The following is a 19,691-nucleotide window of genomic DNA, read 5'->3' as shown; positions in this document are numbered from 1 at the left end:
GAGCTTCTTCATCGCTCTCCAGTGATTCATATTCCTCCTCCACTCCACTTTGGGACTTGAATTTTGACCTGGAAATACTGATATTACCTCCTCTGTCTATGTATTGCGCTGTGGCATGCATATCATACCTTGGGAAGTTATATTTCTGTTGTGTGCTACCTCAGCTAGGAAGCTCTCTGGGTCACAGGCTTTCTGGGCAGAAGAATTTTTTCCTTTTTTTTAGTAAGGATCTTCTTGGGCAATAATCAACATTTCCTGCCTAAGCTGGTGTCTGAGATTATCTTGAACCAGTCTATGCACTTACCAATATAGTTCATAGAAAGGGTAATCATCTTTGAGAGGTTGTGTTAAACAGGTTAGAAGTTTGAAAGGTTCTCGTGTATTACTTATCTAAGAGTGTTGCAGTCCTAAAAAATAAGCAACTGTTTGTCACCTGCCAAGGGCAAAAAGGATGAGTAGATCTCAGAAGAGAGACCATGTCTGCCTTGACTTGGGAACTGTATTCAACACTGTTATTATTTTCACTAATGAGCCCTTCCTCATTCTGTTAGGCCTGACTTCACTAGGGGTGTGGTTACATCAGCTGCTTTCTTCAAAGTCTTGCCTGTGTAGAACAGATGCAGCACCCTGGTCCATGTTTCACACTTTGGATAAAACATTACAGTTTGACTGTAGTTTCCGTGGTGTTAACAGGATTTGGGAGAACATACTAGTGGGATAATTACCTCCGATATCCTAGGACTGGAACTGCCACCTTATTTATTTTATTTATTTAACATTTGTTAACTGGGGAAGTCCAACTTAGAACAAAGCCAATTTTCAGCGGGGGCCCAGGGAGAAATGCTCCAGATGCATGTCTTTGTGATGTGGGAGGAAACCAGAGCACCCGGAGGAAACCCACAGGAACGATGGGAGGACATGAAGACTCCACACAGAAGGCACCCCAGCCATGAATCGAACCGGAGAACCCTTTGCTGTGAGGCAACAATGCTACCGCTGCACCACTGCACCGTCCAACCTTGCAGTGGTACTGTTTATTACTCTTTCATAATGAAGGATTCTTAGACTGATGACTGAACTGCCCTGCTAAAGATAAGATAAACACCTTATTAAAACTGCAGAACATCTGTGGCTGTTCAGTTGACAAGCTGTACTGCTATCCTCAGACATTCCAGGTCCATTTTTGTTGCCTCTTCCAGGACATGTTTTTTTCTGTTTCCTGCCTGGTGTTATTTTCAGGGCCAGAAAATAATTGATGATAAATAACACCCATCTCCCCTTTTTTATTGATGCTTCTGATGGCATGTTGAATCGGGTTGAGAAAAGGAGGAAGAGTATCTTTTTATGTGATGACTGCTTTGGAATTCAGAGCTGGAATGACGGCTAGTAGCTGGAGGAGTTCATTATATCTTTGACTGCTGACTAAACATTGTTGACTGAACATTCCTTGAAGATCTGCATTTTGTTAAGGTGCATAAAAGCCTTTCTGCCCATGACAGTATGTCTGAGCCAGCTTTAGCGATGTGCTGAATTTAAGTCCTTAAAGGTGGAATGTCAGACTTGCGTGCATTTTCTTTTATATGTAGTTATGCAAGAACCAGCTATGGTAGCACCTGTCCCTAGAAGACCAAACAAGGTCTTCTGGTCTCCCAAGAAATATGGCTGCTGTAACTAACTTCATCTTCATGAGTACTGTCCAGAAGAGAGGATGCTCAGTAGAGAGCCCAGTGTGCCAATCCCTTTAAAAGAAGTCTTGGGAGCTAGACCAATATGGCAAGCATGTGTGTAGGTACATTCTCTGTTTATGAGCCCTCATCTACAAGACTGACATGGAATGCTTTCAGTGTGGCTTGGCAGAGAGAGCCTTAGAGACACTTAAAAAGATGCAACATGGTAATCTACAGCAAAGGTCATAATCCCAGATAGCAACGTTAAACATTTTATCTATGCAGCTGTTATGCAAATCAGTACATAGAGCAGCCTGTGTGGCCTGGTCAGGTATTGCCATTTGTTGTTATATCTAGCTCTGGCACTGTAACTTCACAGACAACTTCAGGGCATCATTTACTCATGTCCCTTTGTGAGGGCTTATAATTGTTTGGGCCTGAAGTGAAAGATAAACTGCTAAAGAGTGAGCAAGAAGAAAGGATGCTTCCAGCTGTTTCCACTCCATAGAGAATCATTTTTTCATAACCAGAACAGTGTGTGTGAAACATATGGTTAAGCTGAACCCAGCACTTCCCCTTTGAACAGCATTCTGACAGAAACCAATGTGTACACAAGAGTTTCCAAAAAATCTTAAAGGGAGACTTGGTCCACAAAATCAAGAGTTTTTCAATCCCTGTTTTGAAAGTCAGATACTAAGTCCTGCCTTACTCTCTAACTGTGGAGTCAGTCCACCATACAGGGCAAGTGGGTGAGAGAGCTGTTATTCAGAGACCACAGTATTCCATTCATTATCTCCTCTAAATCCCACCTCCTTGCCACTTCCTGATGTCCCACTCTAAAATACACAGCTGTCAGAATATACATAAAAAATCTTTGCTAGTAATAGCCATCCAGGATGACTCTCCAGAACAGAGGTCTGGACTGTATTCATGACTGTTTCTTCCCTAAGAAGACAAAAGTGTTCAGGCCCATCTTAGTCCTAAGTAGCCTAAATCCACTTGTATTAGCTGTTAATAATTATACTGTTTAAAGTGTCACTCAGCACTTCGAAAATCTACTAATATTGTTTGAAGTCTTTTTTTTTTTTAACCTAATTTCCTCTTTGACCATCAAGCGCATCCTACCAGACATTAAATTAACCCATTTGATGTCTAGGGTATGAGCCCTGTGAAAGTTTTTTTGAGGGGCCTGGTCACCTTGCTGACCATTGAACCCATCTCTCCCGTTTACCCATTGAATTAGTTTGTTCCCAGGATGAGAGCTGTATTTCTAGTTCAATTCCGTCTGACTGGAGTTGGACAAATGAGGAACATGAGCCATCATCTCCATGTTAGACAGATTTAATTTTTATTTTAAGCCATACCATTCCCTGTGAATGACCAAAGCATCTGAGTGGTTATATATGCAATGGGCCTGTATGATTGATGTCGATACTTACATGTGAAGTAATCAGTACTCCCCCCCAGCAGAGAACACCTCCCCATGTGATCCAGATATGGAAAGCAGGCTTTCTTTAATACATACCCCCCCCAAACACTGGTAAATAGTTAAGCCTCGTTATTCCTCTCTTCCCTCACACCTATGGCATCTACAACAGGCACCTAAGCCAGTGACTACACTCATGTGACCTGGATCATAGTAAGGGTTTTATCCTTCAGTGCAAAAAACGTGCTTTTCACATTTTGTTTGAAGTTGCTCAATCAAAACTAGAGCTGTACATACAAACAAAATGACAGAAAAAGGCCAGTTCATCTGCTTGGCTACTAGTGGTAGTCCTAGCCTAGTGCAGCTTTGCCTTGTGTTTGTCCCTGCTTATATTCATGCCTTCCCATTTCTCATGCCTTCTATTGACATATATTGTACCATGTCTGCCAGCAGGTGAATGTAGACATTGTTCTATAGACTGTATTTCCATACATTAGACTTTGAAAAATCTACTGTGTCAGCTGTCAGCTAATTGATGCTCAGAGCATCATCATTGGAAAATTGACTGCATTTTGTAGTGATGGTTTGATTCAGAGGTGAATGAGATCATATTGCATTTTCGCTACTTTCAACCTCTTCTCTTGGTTTGTGTAGACTCAGCATTTGTACAAGTGTATGGTGCCTTGCCTCCTGCAAAAAAAAAAAAAAAAAAAAAAAAAAATTATTTTATATACAACCTTTGGAGTGTTGCTGTTTTGGATAGCATCCCACCAAGGTTTTAAGTATTTTGATGTAATAACTGGGTGTTAGTTAAACAAAATGCAATTATTCATAGTAAACCCACTAGACTTGTATCTTCTATCTTCCATTTAGTAGCTGCTAGCCATAGTAGCTGGATATAAAGATCTGAGACGCATTTTAATTTATTATTCAATTTTTGTCTCTTCATTGTTTCACCCAACTGCTCTTTGCTTGGGGTCTGTCAGAAACTGTTCCAGTCTCCTTGATACCTGTCTAGGTAAGAGTTTGTGTCTATATGAGAGATGTTAGGGAAAATAGTAGCAAAGTGTGTGTGTGTTGAATTTTGCAATACATGCAGTGGAATTACTAGCTGGGCAGAAGATGTTTGTGTGTAGCCATTTGTCAGTGGCTAGGCTGTAGTTGATGCTTCATGTGATTCCTTGCATATTTATGATGATCTGACTTATAACACCTTCTAACCAGCCTAATTTACCATTTAAATGACTGGGTAATAGCACCAAAGTGGCAGCTTAACAGGGAAGGTGGTGACTTTATTTCTGTCCCCATAGGATGGAATGTAAGGATGACTCCCTCCTTTTATGGTGCTTGATTCCCTGCTTAGTGTCATTGTCTTCCCAAAATTTTCCCTGTGCAGATGAGCTAGATTTGTTCCTAAACCTGGAAGAACAGTCGTAGATGAAGTAACTTAAAGAAAAGGCCACTTAGTTCAGCTAGAATAAAGCAAAGTAAGTGCAAGAGTCATCCTGAATAGTGTAAACTATGACAAGAATGCAGACTTCACTGGGCATGGTCACTGTTTTTTGGGGCATGTTCTCTTCAGCTACCTACTTCTGTGTGTTTGTAGTCAGTTAAAATGTCTCACTGTTCATAAGGAACATATTTACATAGAATATCATACTCTCCTTTTCATATTTTTCCTTTATACTAACCTGTGTTTATATCTGTTTTAGAAAGGTATCCATGAGTGGAACTTTACTGCCACCTCCATCCGAAGTGTAAGGTTAGTATGTTTGTTCTTTCACACTGCCATTTATTGCACAGGTATTTAAGGAAAAGGCAAGTGGATTTCAGATCAGATCATTTGTAGCAGACTCAGCAGCTATGAATGAACTTTTGCTAACCAAAATGTTATGCATTATGTAGATATCTATGAAACATATTACATTTATTTTAGTAAGTTTAAATATAATGCCACAGAAAAAAAAATATTACCAGGGATACATATAGAATTCTTATGTTTACTACATCATGAACTGAAAATGTTAATTTGTGGAACTCTGCATTTCACAGTTTTGACAAAAAAATTGATCTGGTGAAAAAAAGGTGCAAGTGTTTGCCTTTTATTAAGACTGGCAGAATTTTTTTTAATTGAATTGAATACATTCTGCATGGGTGCAGTTGTAATCTTTCACTTAGACTTCACTTTTCATCATTTATTTGTTATTAATAAATTTGGATAGAATGAAACAAAGTGGATTGCTCTTGGTTATGATACTTCAAGTCAAAAAGTTTATTGTCATACACAGAGGAAAAAGTATCACTGCACGAAATTCTGATACTCGGGGCCAATACCATAAGAATGACAGTTTACAAAAGAAAGGTTAATAAAAATGTAAATAGTAAAAATAAAAATCAAAATAAGATATTAAAATAAAGTAAAAAAAAATGAAAGCTTTTTTTTACAGCAGAAATAAAACAAATACAACAACAGCAACAGACAGAAATATAAGGATTTAAAAAAAAAAAACAATACTATAATTAGAGGCACACACGTAAAACTATCTTCCCACCAATATATGCTATAAATGTACAGTTTACAGTCTTCATAGTGCAGATAGAGATGTATAAAGTGAGCTATGCAGTGTTCTGTAAATAACAATGACATATTGTACATAAATAATGTTTTACCCATTTAGCGGGTTAGGCTATGGGTTTGTTGTTCAGCAGTCTGATAGCATGTGGGAAGAAGCTGTTCTAGAATCTGGATGTCCTGCATCTAATGCTCCTGTAGAGCTTCCTTGTTGACAGGAGTTTGAACAGTCCATAAGCCAGATGGTGTATATCCCTCAATAGTTTTCAGACTCTACCATTGATGGCATCAGTTTGAATGTATGTCCTGTAAGGATTGAAGGTTGGAGCCAATGATTTTTATGGCCTGTTTAACAATCTTATCCAGTGCCTTCCGCTCAGCTTGAGAGCAATTTCCATACCAGGCAATGATGATGTTTGTCAGTACAGTCTCAAATCGTAGCTCTGTAGAAGGTAAGTAGGACCTGGGGGGGAGGTTAGCTCTATGAAGTCTCCTAACGAAGTGAAGACATTGTGGGGTTCTCTTTGTAAGGTAGGAAGTGTTTCTGGCCCAACTTAGGTCTTGCAAGATATGCATCCCTACTATGAATTTGGTGCCATTTACTCTCTCAGCTGGGGCACCATTAATGATGACAGGGGTATGTGGCTTGTTCTCTGTCCTAAAATCAATGATAATTTCCTTGGTTTTCCCAGCATTAAGTGCTAAGTTGTTGTCAGTGCACCATTGAACAAGTTGGTTCACCTCTTCCCTGTAGGCCTCCTCGTCTTCCTTCCTGATAAGGCCGATTACTGTGGTGTCATCTGCAAATTTGACTGGTGCGTAGCTGTGCAGTCATATGTTAGAATTGTGAAAAGAAGTGGACTTGATTACACACCGTTATAGGACCTTGGTCCTTAAGGTGATGCTGTTTGAGTGATGTTTTCCTGCTCCAACTATTTGTGGCCTTTCAGTCAGGAAGTCAAGAATCCAGTTGCATATTTTGTTTTCTGTGCCTAGATTACTCAGCTTATACAGCAGCAGTTGTAGTATTACCATTTTGATGACAGAGTTGAAGTCTATGAACAACATGCATGCGTAACAGTCCTTATTTTCCGCGTGGTCCAAGGTGTGATGAAGTGTTAAGGCTATGGCATATGCAATAGAATGATTTGGCCTGTTTGCAAATTGTAAAGGATCAAATGTAGCAACTATGGAGAATTTTATGTGATCCTTGATTTTTTTCAAAACACTTCACTACTGAGGTAAGTCCAATTGGCCGGTAATCGTTTAATGATGCTGGAGATGGTTTCTTGGGCAGAGTGCAATAACAACTTGTAATAACCAACATTACAAACACTACAGTGGTATTCAGTCACCTTGTCAAAGTGAAATTCTGTGAATCTTGCTTTGATGCTGGGGACTTGGCAAAAGCAGTTGTCTTAAATGAAGAGTGCTTTTGTTAACAGAAGGAAAATCTTTAGTTTGCAAAGTAATAGGAAATTGTTTCGTGCCTTAATGCTGCAGTGGGGAAATGCACCCAAGTTGTAGTAAACTTGGAGATGATTAAAGTCTGCAGTGGGAATGTAGGACACAGAGCCCTGTTTAGTGGTGGTGAGGCAGGGAACTATGTTCCCAGAAAATGACATTGTTTTGTTTGCATTCCACAAACAGGCTTCTTTTAAGAATACCTTTGGTAGATTAGCTTCACCAGATCTAATGAGTGTGAACACTACTTTGAAAAATCAGTGTACAACTAGTCAGGCAACAAGGAAAGTTGGTTGGGCAATGGCAGTTGATCAGTGTGTACTCCTAGGCACACGCCTGAGGTATTCAACCGTGATGTGTAAACTGCTTTCAGTGTATTTTTTTTTTTATCAAGAGATCATACCAGAAGCAACTCAAACATTGGGATCAGCTGTTTTAGTTATGTAGCGGGAGTGATAGAAAAAGAAGAAACACAAAAAAATGGACCGCAAGGAATAGTGGATGCACAAAGCGCATAATTTCTTGTGCATCTGCCATTTCTAAAGGTGTGATTTTTAGTTTGTTTTATTTTTTTTAAATAGTTGTCATTTTTGTTTCTGTGTGTGTATTTGTAATTTTGAGAATAATGGAACATATCTGCTATTAGCAACAGCTGGCTGGACTTCATATTAGTAACACTGGATTTACAATAAGCACAGTGACGACTTTGACAAATTAGAGCGCACATTTTTGAATACTGACAGCGTTTTATCGCATAATTCATCAAATACCCTTATACCTATCTAGTGATTTCTTAAATTTTATTGAATGGTTTTACATTTCTCATGTTTTTATGTATGCTCATCCCCATTTTACATACTCATAATTTCTTTTTTACTGATGCAGTAAACATTTTTAAAAGGTGATTATCCCTTTTTTGTTTGTTCTCAAAACATATTTTGCTATACTACACATTTGAAGAACTGGACAGCCAATACTCTGTGTACCTAGGTCATACCTCTTTTGTGCTCTCTATATCGCAAGGTGTACCATGTAAGTGTTCTTAGCTCATTCTGCCCAGTTATATGGTTTAAGACTATGGCCTGTTGGTAAATCCCTTTGACCTTCTCAATCTGTTGCATCACACACTGAGTGGGGAGGGTATAAAGAGACTCCAAACTCCATGTATTTCACAAGGGTGCAGAATGGTGACAGTGTTAAGGCTGTTGTATACGATTAAACAGGTTTTCATGTTCAGTTCACTAAAAACATTGCATCACCTAAGGCAAAGGCATAACCGCATCTGAAGATTCATCACAAACTCACCTTTATATGAGCATCACTGTAGAAGAAAGTTAAATGGCTACCCATAAAACAAATATCTGAGCTATTTTTGGGATTCCAGCTCTAGAAAGTGCTCCAACTCCACACATTTACTCATCTTGAAGCTAAACTTCATGAAAAAACTCCTCATACAACCTGAGACACTACTCACAAGCCATGCTCTCATTACTTCTAGAACAAAACTCCACAGCACTGCACATGCTTTCTCCTGTCAGGCACTTACTGTTTGGCAAGCTCACCACGTCAGAATTAAAGAAATCAACACTACACATTCAAAATGCAGCTCAAAAGCCCTTCATCAGTCAAGCCAAATGCTCCTGCTTCAACACAGAAAATATCACCTAACCTATTTCCTTTGTGAGTCTCTTCTCCTCTCTCAGGATTCACTGAAGATTGACCTGCTTTAGAAATTAATATATATATTCTACAATACACTAGTCTCTGTTTGATTGTACATTGCACTATTCTTGTTCACTAGAATGTATATACACAATTTTTCAGTGTAACTGGTCTGAACTGTTGTGTTATTGCTTACATTTTGGTATTTTTTTATTGTGAAATATTTTGTATTTCACGCAGACTGTGCCTGAAATCGGTCAATACTGATCGGGGCATTACCCCAGGAAGGAAATATAAATTTGTTTACTTTAGAAGTAGGGCACTCTGTCTACTGTGTTGCTCATCTATAAGTAAGCCCAGGTCATCTGCCTGACTTTTTATTTTAAGCCCCAGTGTGTCAAGGTTTGTGGTATATTATACCAAATGTAGGATGCAGTATGCATACCTCCAAATTACAATGTTGTACACACTACTGAAGTGCTAACCAGAGCATAATCTTATAGCAGCACTAATGAATAGACTGTTAGATAATAAACATTCCAAAATGTAGGTGCATCACAAAGAAATAAACTAAGAGCATAGTGATATTTATTCATTGATGATTATCCTCGATGGTGGACTGATGTACAATGGGTCAGTTTCAACCTGTGCAATGGGCAAAGCAAAAACAGTACAAATAAATGCACACGTGAACATATGTACAGTACTGTAAAATAACATACTGTAAGTATAGTAATGCAGAATCCTAAAAGATGGAGGTGGATTAACTTATTATTCACAAAACATTATTGTTGCAAGTAAGGCTGTCACGTCTGTTACATTGAGTTATTTGGCAGTGAAATTTCTTGATTTTGTTAGTTTGGTCAGTGGAGTAAATATTAAACTGTCTGTGCTCTTTCAGATATCAATATTTTCTTGCCACAGAGTGTTTTATTGCATTTTAGCTAACACCGGTAATGCTAAATGTAAATAAACACTTCATGTAAGCCTCTCTTCCTCTATTTCTGTACATGCATCTGCAGCCTCTGTGGAAACTATTTTGGCTTTCTGTGAAGTCTCCCATTATTTTCTTTCGGGTGTTTGTCACGTCATCTGTTTACGTCCTAAAGACTCTGCTTTTCCTTGGCCACATAAACCAACATCCATCAATTTCATAAGCCACTTGTTAGCTGTACTAGGGGGTCTAGGAGAATGTTAATCACATCTAGTACATTTGCAGTCTTTATGAAATAAAGTATTCTGACCAGATAGATTTCTGATTAGAAGCAGGAAACTGTGTTTAGAGTTCATGGGAACACTTGCAATCCATCCTTTAAGTGTTGACTGTAAGTCATAGATGGTAGCAGAAACACTGAGAAGATAGAGCATTTGACAAAGCCTAAAATACAGGTTTTATAAAAGCAAGTCATTTAGTAAATATTTGTGGCAGAAAACTAAAACATAGTGTGCAAATTCTGTTTTGAAGCTTGCTACTCAAGCAATAATGCCTGATAGGATGCTTGTTATTATGGAAGTAATGCACACCCAGGGATGTTTGACTCTACACCTATGGAAGGGTATTATTTCCACAGTAACACTCCCTGGAAGGCATTATTGAGCTTAGAGAATGGGTATTTTTTAAACTATTTTGTAGTTTTTTAGGATTTATATCTTCTTCTTTAGGCTGCTCCCGTTAGGGGTCGCCACAGCAGATAATCTGTTTCCATTTCTTCCTGTCCTCTGCATCTTGCTCTGTCACACCAACCACCTGCATGTCCTCTCTCACCCCATCCATAAACCTTATCTTAGGCTTTCCTCTTTTCCTGTTACCTGGCAGCTTCATCCTTAGCATCATTTTCCCAATATACTCTGCATCCCTCCTCAGCACATGTCCAAACCAATGTAATCTTGCCTCTCTGGCTTTGTCTCCAAACCTTCCAACCTGGGCTGACCATCTAATATACTTATTCCTAATCCTGTCCACCCTTGTTGCACCAAGTGCAAATCTTAACATCTTTAACGCTGCCACATCCAGCTCTGACTCCTGCCTTTTTGTCAATGACACTGTCTCCAACCCATATAACATAGCTGGTCTCACTACCCTCTTGTAGACCTTCCCTTTCATTCTTACTGGTACTCATCTGTCACAAATCACTCCTGACACTCTTCTCTACCCACTCCATCCTGCCTGTACTCTCTGCTTCACCTCTCTTCCACACTCACCATTACTCTGGACTGTTGATCCCAAGTATTTAAACACATTCCACCTCTACTCACTGCATCCTCATCATTCCTCTATCCTCCCTCTCATTCACACACATATATTCTGTCTTAGTCTTGCTGACCTTTATTACTCTTCTCTCTAGAGCATATCTCCACCTCTCCAGGGTCTCCTCCACCTGTTCCCTACTCTCACTGCAGATCACAATGTCATCTGCAAATATCATAGTCCACGGGGACTCCTGTCTGATCTCGTCTGTCAACCTGTCCATCACCATTGCAAATAAGAAAGGGCTTATAGCTGATCCTTGATGTAATCCCACCTCCACCTTAAATGCATCCATCACTTCCACCGTAGACCTCACCACTGTCACACTACCCTCGTACATATCCTGTACCACTCTTACATATTTCTGACACTCCCGACTTCCTCATACAATACCACAACTCCTCTCTAGGCACCCTGTCATATGCTTTCTCTAAGTCCACAAAGACACAATGCAACTCCTTCTGACCTTCTCTGTACTTCTCCATCAACACTCCCAGAGCAAACATCGCATCTGTAGTGCTCTTTCTTGGCATGAAACCATACTGCTGATCACAAATCATCATCTCCCTTCTTAGCCTAGCTTCCACTACTCTTTCCCATAACTTCATGCTGTGACTGATCAGTTTAATCGCTCTGTAGTTACTACAGCTCTGCACATCAGCCTTATTCTTAAAAATCGGTACCAAAACACTTTTTCTCCATTCCTCAGGCATCCTGTCACTTTCCAAGCTTTTTTTAAACAATCTAGTTAAAAACTCCACTGCCATTTCACCTAAACACCTCCATGCTTCCACGGGTATGTCATCTGGACCAACAGCCTTTCCATTCTTCATCCTCTTCATAGCTATCCTTACTTCCTCCTTGCTAATCCACTGCACTTCATGATTCACTATCTACACATCATCCAACATTCTCTTCATTCATCAGCCCCTCAAAGTACTCTTTCCATCTGCTCAACACACTCTCCTTGCTTGTGAGTACATTTCCCTCATTATCCTTTATCACCCTTACCTGCTGCACATCTTTACTAGCTCGGTCCCTCTGTCTAGCCAATCGTTACAGGTCCTTTTCTCCCTCCTTAGTGACCAACCTTTCCTACAGCTCATCATACACCTTATCCTTCGCCACCTCTCTCTTTGCCATGCACCTCATCTCCTTATACTCCTGTCTACTTTCTTCATCTCTCTGACAGTCCCACTTCTTCTTCACCAACCTCTTTCTCTGCATACTCTCCTGCAATTCCTCATTCCACCACCAGGTGGTCTTATCCTTCCTCTTTCCAGATGTCACACCAAGCACCTTTCTAGCCATCTCCCTTATTAGCTCTGCTGTAGTTACCCAGCTATTCAGTAACTCTTCACTGCCACCCAGTGTCTGTCTTAAGTCTTCCCTGAACTCCACCTCACAATTACCCTTTTTCCTTTTCCACCATTTGATCCTTGGTGCTGCCCTCACACTCCTCTTCCTCTTCTTGATCACCAGTGTCATCCTACAAACCACCATCCTATGCTGCCTAAATACACTTTTCCTGCCATCACTTTACAGTCTCCAATCTCCTTCAGACTGGCCCTTCTACATAAGATATAATCCACCTGTGTGTATCTCCCTCCACTCTTGTATGTCACCCTATGCTCCTCCCTCTTGTTAAAATATGTATTCACCACAGGCATGTCCATCCTTTTCGCAAAATCCACTACCATCTGACCTTCTGCATTCCCTTGCTTAACACCCATCACTTCCTCATCCCCTCTGCTCCCTTCACCAACATGCCCATTGAAATCTGCTCCAATCACCACTTTCTCACCCTTGGGTACAGTCATCACCACTTCATCCAACTCACTCCAAATTTTTCTTTCTCATCCATCGCACACCCAACTTGTGAAGCATATGCACTAACAACATTCATTATTACACCATCAATTTCCAGCTTCATAAACATCACTCTAACTGGGGATGCACAAGCCAGTGCATTTCTTTGTGCCGGTCCCAAGCCCGGATAAATGGGGAGGGTTGCGTCAGGAAGGGCATCCGGTGTAAAACTTCACCAAATCATTTCATGCAGACACCAATAAACATTTTTATACCGGATCGGTCAAGGCCCGGGTTAACAACGACCGCCACCAGTACTGTTAGCCTACAGGGTGCTGGCAGAAATTGGGCTACTGTTGGCCGAAGGAGGAGAAGAGGCGGAAGACATGGCTGAAGGCAGGAAGAGAAGAGAAAGGCTAGGACTGTGGTAGTGAGGGTCGGAACTTTGAATGTTGGCAGTATGACTGGTATAGGGAGAGAGCTAGCTGATATGATGGACAGAAGGAAGGTTGGTATATTGTGTGTGCAAGAGACCAGATGGAAGGGGAGTAAGGCTAGGTGTATCAGAGGTGGGTTCAAATTGTATTATCATGGTGTGGATCGGAGGAGAAATGGTGTAGGAGTTATTCTGAAGGAACAGTATGCTAAGAGTGTTTTGGAGGTGAAAAGAGTGTCAGATAGAATGATGTTTATGAAGCTGGAAATTGATGGTGTAATGATGAATGTTGTTAGTGCATATGCTCCACAAGTTGGGTGTGCAATGGATGAGAAAGAAAAATTTTGGAGTGAATTGGATGAAGTGGTGATGACTATACCCAAGGGTGAGAGAGTGGTGATTGGAGCAGATTTCAGTGGGCATGTTGGTGAAGGGAACAGAGGGAGGAGGAAGTGATGGGTAGGTATGGTGTTAAAGGAATGCAGAAGGTCAGATGGTAGTGGATTTTGTGAAAAGGATGGACATGGCTGTGGTGAATATGTATTTTAACAAGAGGGAGGAGCATAGGGTGACATACAAGAGTGGAGGAAGATGCACACAGGTGGATTATATCTTATATAGGAGGACCAGTTTGAAGGAGACTGGAGACTGTAAAGTGGTGACCAGAGAAAGTGTAGTTAGGCAGCATAGGATGGTGGTTTGTAGGATGACGTTGGTGATCAAGAAGAGGAGGAGGAGGATTGTGAGAGCAGCACCAAGGATCAAATGGTAGAAATTGAAAAAGGGTAATTGTGAGGTGGAATTCAGGGATGAGTTAAGGTAGGCACTGGGTGGCAGTGAAGAGTTAACAAATAGCTGGGCAACTACAGCAGAGCTAGTAAGGGAGATGGCTAGGAATGTGCTTGGTATCCCATCTGGACAGAGGAAGGACAACAAGAAGACATGGTGGTGGAATGAGGAAGTACAGGAGAGTATAAAGAGAAAGAGGTTGGCAAAGAAGAAGTGGGATTGTCAGAGAGATGAAGAATGTAGATCGAACTACGAGGAGATGAGTTGCATGGCAAAGAGAGAGGTGGTGAAGGCTAAGGATAAGGCATATGAAGAGTTGTATGAAAGGTTAGACACTAAGGAGGGAGAAAAGGACCTGTACCAATTGGCTAGACATAGGGACCGAGATAGGAAAGATGTGCAGCAGGTAAAGGTGATAAAGGATAATGAGGGAAACATATTCACAAGCGAGGAGAGTGTGTTGAGGAGATGGAAAGAGTACTTTGAGGGGTTGATGAATGAAGAGAATGAGAGGGAGAGAAGGTTGGATGATGATGTAGGAATAGTAAATCATGAAGTACAATGGATTTGCAAGGAGGAAGTAAGGATAGCTATGAAGAGAATGAAGAATGGAAAGGCTGTTGGCCCAGATGACATACCTGTGGAAGCATGGAGGTGTTTAGGTGAAATGGCGGTGGAGTTTTTAACCAGAATGTTTAATGAAATCTTGGAAAGTGAGAGGATGCCTGAGGAATGGAGAAAGTGTTTTGATACCGATTTTTAAGAATAAGGGTGATGTGCAGAGCTGTAGTAACTACAGAGGGATTAAATTGGTCAGTCACAGCATGAAGTTACGGGAAAGAGTAGTGGAAGCAAGGTTAAGAAGGGACGTGATGATTAGTGATCGGCAGTATGGTTTCATGCCGGGAAAGAGCACTGTATATGTGATCTTTGCTCTGAGAGTGTTGATGGAGAAGTACAGAGAATGTCAGAAGGAGTTGCATTGTGTTTTTGTAGACTTAGAGAAAGCATATGACAGGGTTCCTAGAAAGGAGTTGTGGTATTGTATGAGGAAGTCAGGAGTGTCAGAAAAGTATGTAAGAGTGGTACAGGATATGTATGAGGGTAGTGTGACAGTGGTGAGGTCTGCGGTGGGAGTGACGGATGCGTTTAAGGTGGAGGTGGGGTTACATCAAGGATCAGCTCTGAGCCCTTTCTTCTTTGCAGTGGTGATGGACAGGGTAACAGACGAGATCAGACAGGAGTCCCCGTGGACTATGATGTTTGCAGATGACATTGTGATCTGTAGTGAGAGTAGGGAACAGGTGGAGGAGACCCTGGAGAGAGAAGAGGAATGAAGGTCAGCAGGACTAAGACAGAATATATGTGTGTAAATGAGACAGAGGATAGCGGAATGGTGAGGATGCAAGGAGTAGAGGTGGCAAAGGTGGATGAGTTTAAATACTTGGGGTCAATAGTTCAGAGTAATGGTGAGTGTGGAAGAGAGGTGAAGAAGAGAGTACAGGCAGGATGGAGTGGGTGGAGAAGAGTGTCAGGAGTGATTTGTGACAGACGAGAGTACCTGTAAGAGTGAAAGGGAAGGTCTACAAGAGGGTAGTGAGACCAGCTATGTTATATGGGTTGGAGACAGAGGCACTGACAAAAAGGCAGGAGTTTGAGCTGGATGTGGCAGAATTAAAGATGTTAAGATTTGCAGTGGGTGTGACGAGTGTGGACAGGATTAGGAATTAGTATATTAGAGGGTCAGCCCAGGTTGGAAGGTTTGGAGACAAAGCCAGAGAGGCAAGATTACATTGGTTTGGACATGTGCTGAGGAGGGATGCAGAGTATATTGTGAAAAAGATGCTAAGGATGAAGCTACCAGGTAACAGGAAGAAAGGAAGGCCTAAGATAAGGTTTATGGATGTGGTGAGAGAGGACATGCAGGTGGTTGGTGTGACAGAGCAAGATGCAGAGGACAGGAAGAAATGGAAACAGGTGATCTGCTGTGGCGACCCCTAATGGGAACAGCCGAAAGATGATGATATATATATATATATATATATATATATATATATATATATACTTTTTTGATGTAAAATAGACTCCACCTAATGTTTCAAACTTGATATAGTATATGTAATGACTGCATCCAAAATATAAGTTATATAAATATTTAATGTTTGCACATACACACACACACTCAAAAACACATGGTGACTGACAGTCTAACAAATGTGCATAAAAACACACTCACACCCATGCACACAGATAAACACACACATATATCACATAAATCCACTTTGTTGAGTGAACACATCCTCAGATGTCTCCTTGTGAACAAATAAGAAAATATAGAATGCAAGACATTACAACCCCCCCCCCCCCCCAACCGTCCATGATTTTGCCACAAACTGCTGTTCATTGATTTCCTGGTAACTGACTGAGAATTGATCGGTCAATAATGCCAGGTATTAGGAGTTTCATATATCCTGCTATTTAACCAGTCTGTGGAGATGAACTGCCTGGTGCAGTCAAGTGCAGTCACTACATCTCTCTCTCTTTCTCCATGTCTGGCATGCGTACACTCACCCACACAAGCACATGCACACACATTGTCAAACACTGTTAGACACACTAATTTCTTTCCTTTTTTAATTTCCTTTTCCTTTTAATTTTGCTCTTGCTAAACAGTAGCAAGTTGTTTAGCAAGCTTAAAAAATGTTACTTATTTGTTTTTGTACTGTCCAAGCTGCCATGGAGAGACAGATTTGTTTTATAGCAGGTATTAACTTTACATTAACACCCTGCTGGAGAATGTACATTCTACAGTCAGGGTGGAGATGTATAGGTCACCTATTCTCTAACAATAAATATCAGTTGGAATAAAAGAAATAAAAGGGTATACTGAAATTCTGTTTATAGGCATATACATAAATCAAAAATTCAGAGTACAACCATTATAAATCAGCAGAGCTGAAAGGCAGAAGCACTGTAGTCTAACTGAACCTTGTAATGGTGGGCACAGTGCACTGTGGGAAGAATGAAAATCATGCCAATATGGAAAAACAGTCAGGGAATTTTAGGGTATAACAAACGATTACTTTAAGTTGTATTATTTTGTTGAGACATTATAAATTATATATTATTCAGGGTACAATGAAAAACATTATTGCTATGTGAAGTTGCTCTTTAAAGGAGAAGTGCACTATTGTATTTGTAGTTATAAAATGGGCATCTATAATTTAAAATTTAAACCTATTCATTTGGTTGGAATATATAAGATACTGTCATTTCCTTTTGTCTTCGCATCAACGCATTCATTCTGGTGCTAATCCACATCCCTAGAGCCATAAGAATATTTCATTAGAGATAGCGAATTGAGTTAACAAACTGAAGAGGTCTTCTGTCTGTACTTTGTGAAAACCATAGCAGGAGCCCTAAAATTAAAATGTCACAAAATAATGTCTAAGAACACCAACTATGTGATGGTCAGGGTTTCCCTGTCCACATGATCCAACAACATACATTTTCTAATCTACTTATTAGATATACTAGGTGGTCTTTTATGGCTTGGATGACAACTGTTGCTTCGTGAATAGTAAAAAGCTCATAACTCTACCCTCTTGCTCTTGTTTCCGTGACATATATGTTATTGGGCTTTTTCTGAGACATGTACTGTATATTTACAAAATGTTAGATGACCAGGTGTTTAGAATAAAACCTAGAAATTTTCATAGTTTCATACTAGGCTATCTGCCCTAGGGCATTTATAAGCCTAGCCAGAGTGTGTTTGGCTTTCGCCACCCATTTTAAATTAATTTTGCTATGCCCTTTTTCGAGGTTAATATACTGTGCTTCTATCTAACAGTGACACAGAAGTGATACCCGGGGTAAACCTACAATCTCCCATCCACTCTTCAAGATTCCTCTTGAAGAGAGAATGAGGGACTCTGCCTAACCTGGACTGGGATTTTATTCCAGAGTGAAGGGAGCCTCTGGGTTATGAATCTGTCCCTCCAGCATGTCCTGTTTATTTCAGTGCTGAGGTTCAAGTCTCGAGCGCGTAGCTCAATGGGATTTGGATTTTCTGAGGTGCAGCATGTCCATTAATTCCGGGTTGGACATGGCTTTATACGTCAGGCACAGATCGCCTCTGAGTAGGCAGTATGTTACTGAGTAGAGCTGGAGTTTCTTTAACCGGGCAGCATATGGCATCTCTTTGAGCCCTTTGATCCTCTTGGTGAGGTACTTTTGGGGTCTTTCCAGTTGCTGCAGGTGTCTGGTAAGGTACATCCCAAAAGGGGCATTGTACTCAATTATTGGCCTGATGAGGGATGAGTAAAGAGGAACGATGACCTCCCATGATCTAGATGTGAATCCCTTCATTATTAGGTGGGCTATATAAAATGTTTTTCTAACCACTTTGGCCACGTGGTTGTCAAATGAGAGATTGGTATCAACTTGGGTCCCCAGGTCCCTAATTACTTCTTCTGTACTTAATGGATTACCACCTATGTGGTAATTTGTGGGCAGTTTGTTTTTGCCAAAGGGGATGACTATACACTTTTTGGCGTTTAGCTTGAGGCCATGGCTCTGGCACCAGTTGTCTGTTTCTATGAGGCCCTTTTGGAGGATGCTTGTGTCGGCTGGAGATTTGATTATGGCGCCCAGTTTGCAGTCATCTGCGAACTTGGTCAGCCACAGTCCTTCCGTGTTGGCCTGTACCTCTGAGAAATATATACCGAACAAGAGAGGTCCCAGGACTGAGCCTTGTGGGACACCACTTGTAACTGGTTTGGAGTCTGACATGGCTCCAGCAATTCTAACCATGTGGGTTCTGTCCTTGAGCCAGTTTGCAACCCATCTAGTGACATAGGGGTTTATATTTAAGCTGGTGAGCTTATCTATAATGCCCGAGTGGGGTATTGTATCGAAGGCTTTTGCAAGGTCCAGGTAGGCTGTGTGGACCACCTTCCCCTCGTCAATGGCCTTTGTGACTGTTTCAAAGAAATCGACCAGGTTTAAGAGGCAGCATCTGCCCTTAAAGCCGAACTGGGTAGGATCCAGTGTCTGTAGGTCCCCAATATCTTTATTTATGAGGCTCATGATGATCCTTTCCATAGCTTTGCAGACCAAGCTAGTCAGGCTTATGGGGTGATAGTTTCCAGGATCCGTTGAGGCACCACCTTTGTGGAGAGGGACCACTGTTGCTGTACGCCACTCTTTGGGTACATATCCTGTAGTAAGGCTGAGATTGAACAGTAGTTTAATGTTTGGGTTTAGCTCTTCTTGGAGTTCATGTAGGACGCAGCCCGGGACACCGTCTGGTCCCATTGATGCTGTGTTTTTTGCTTTGGAGAGGGCGGCTCTTACCTGAGCATCTGAGATCTCAGGGGGCAACACTCTGCTGGGATAGATATTTGCCCTTTTGGTGGGGGGGGGGGAGTTGGCTAGGATGTTGGCAATGTCTGTGGGTTCGATGTATTTTTTGTCATTTTGGACTAATTCTGAGCATATCTGGGAATTCCCACCCAGATTCCTAACATAACTAAAGAAAGCCTTGTGATTATCCTTAGTGTCCTGTGCAATTTTTCTCTCGAAGCTGGCCTTAGACGATTTTATGAGTGCCCGTAGTT

The 19,691-nt window shown here is 41.0% G+C and overlaps 1 protein-coding gene across 1 annotated transcript in view; it reads left to right on the top strand.

Annotated features, from left to right (window-relative positions):
* Positions 1–19,691, top strand: part of MAP3K5 (mitogen-activated protein kinase kinase kinase 5) — a 2,923,819-nt gene that overhangs the window by 2,093,995 nt on the left and 810,133 nt on the right. The window contains exon 12 of the mRNA XM_044087116.1: positions 4,806–4,855. Coding sequence (XP_043943051.1) covers positions 4,806–4,855 — 50 coding nt within the window. The remainder of the gene's footprint in view (positions 1–4,805; positions 4,856–19,691) is intronic.

Source organism: Protopterus annectens, chromosome 1.part1 (assembly GCF_019279795.1).
Source record: "Protopterus annectens isolate FY-2018-M chromosome 1.part1, PAN1.0, whole genome shotgun sequence".
Lineage (NCBI taxonomy): Eukaryota > Metazoa > Chordata > Ceratodontiformes > Protopteridae > Protopterus > Protopterus annectens.
The sequence above is the reverse complement of the archived record's forward strand: the minus strand, read 5'-3'. Positions and strand labels throughout refer to the sequence as shown.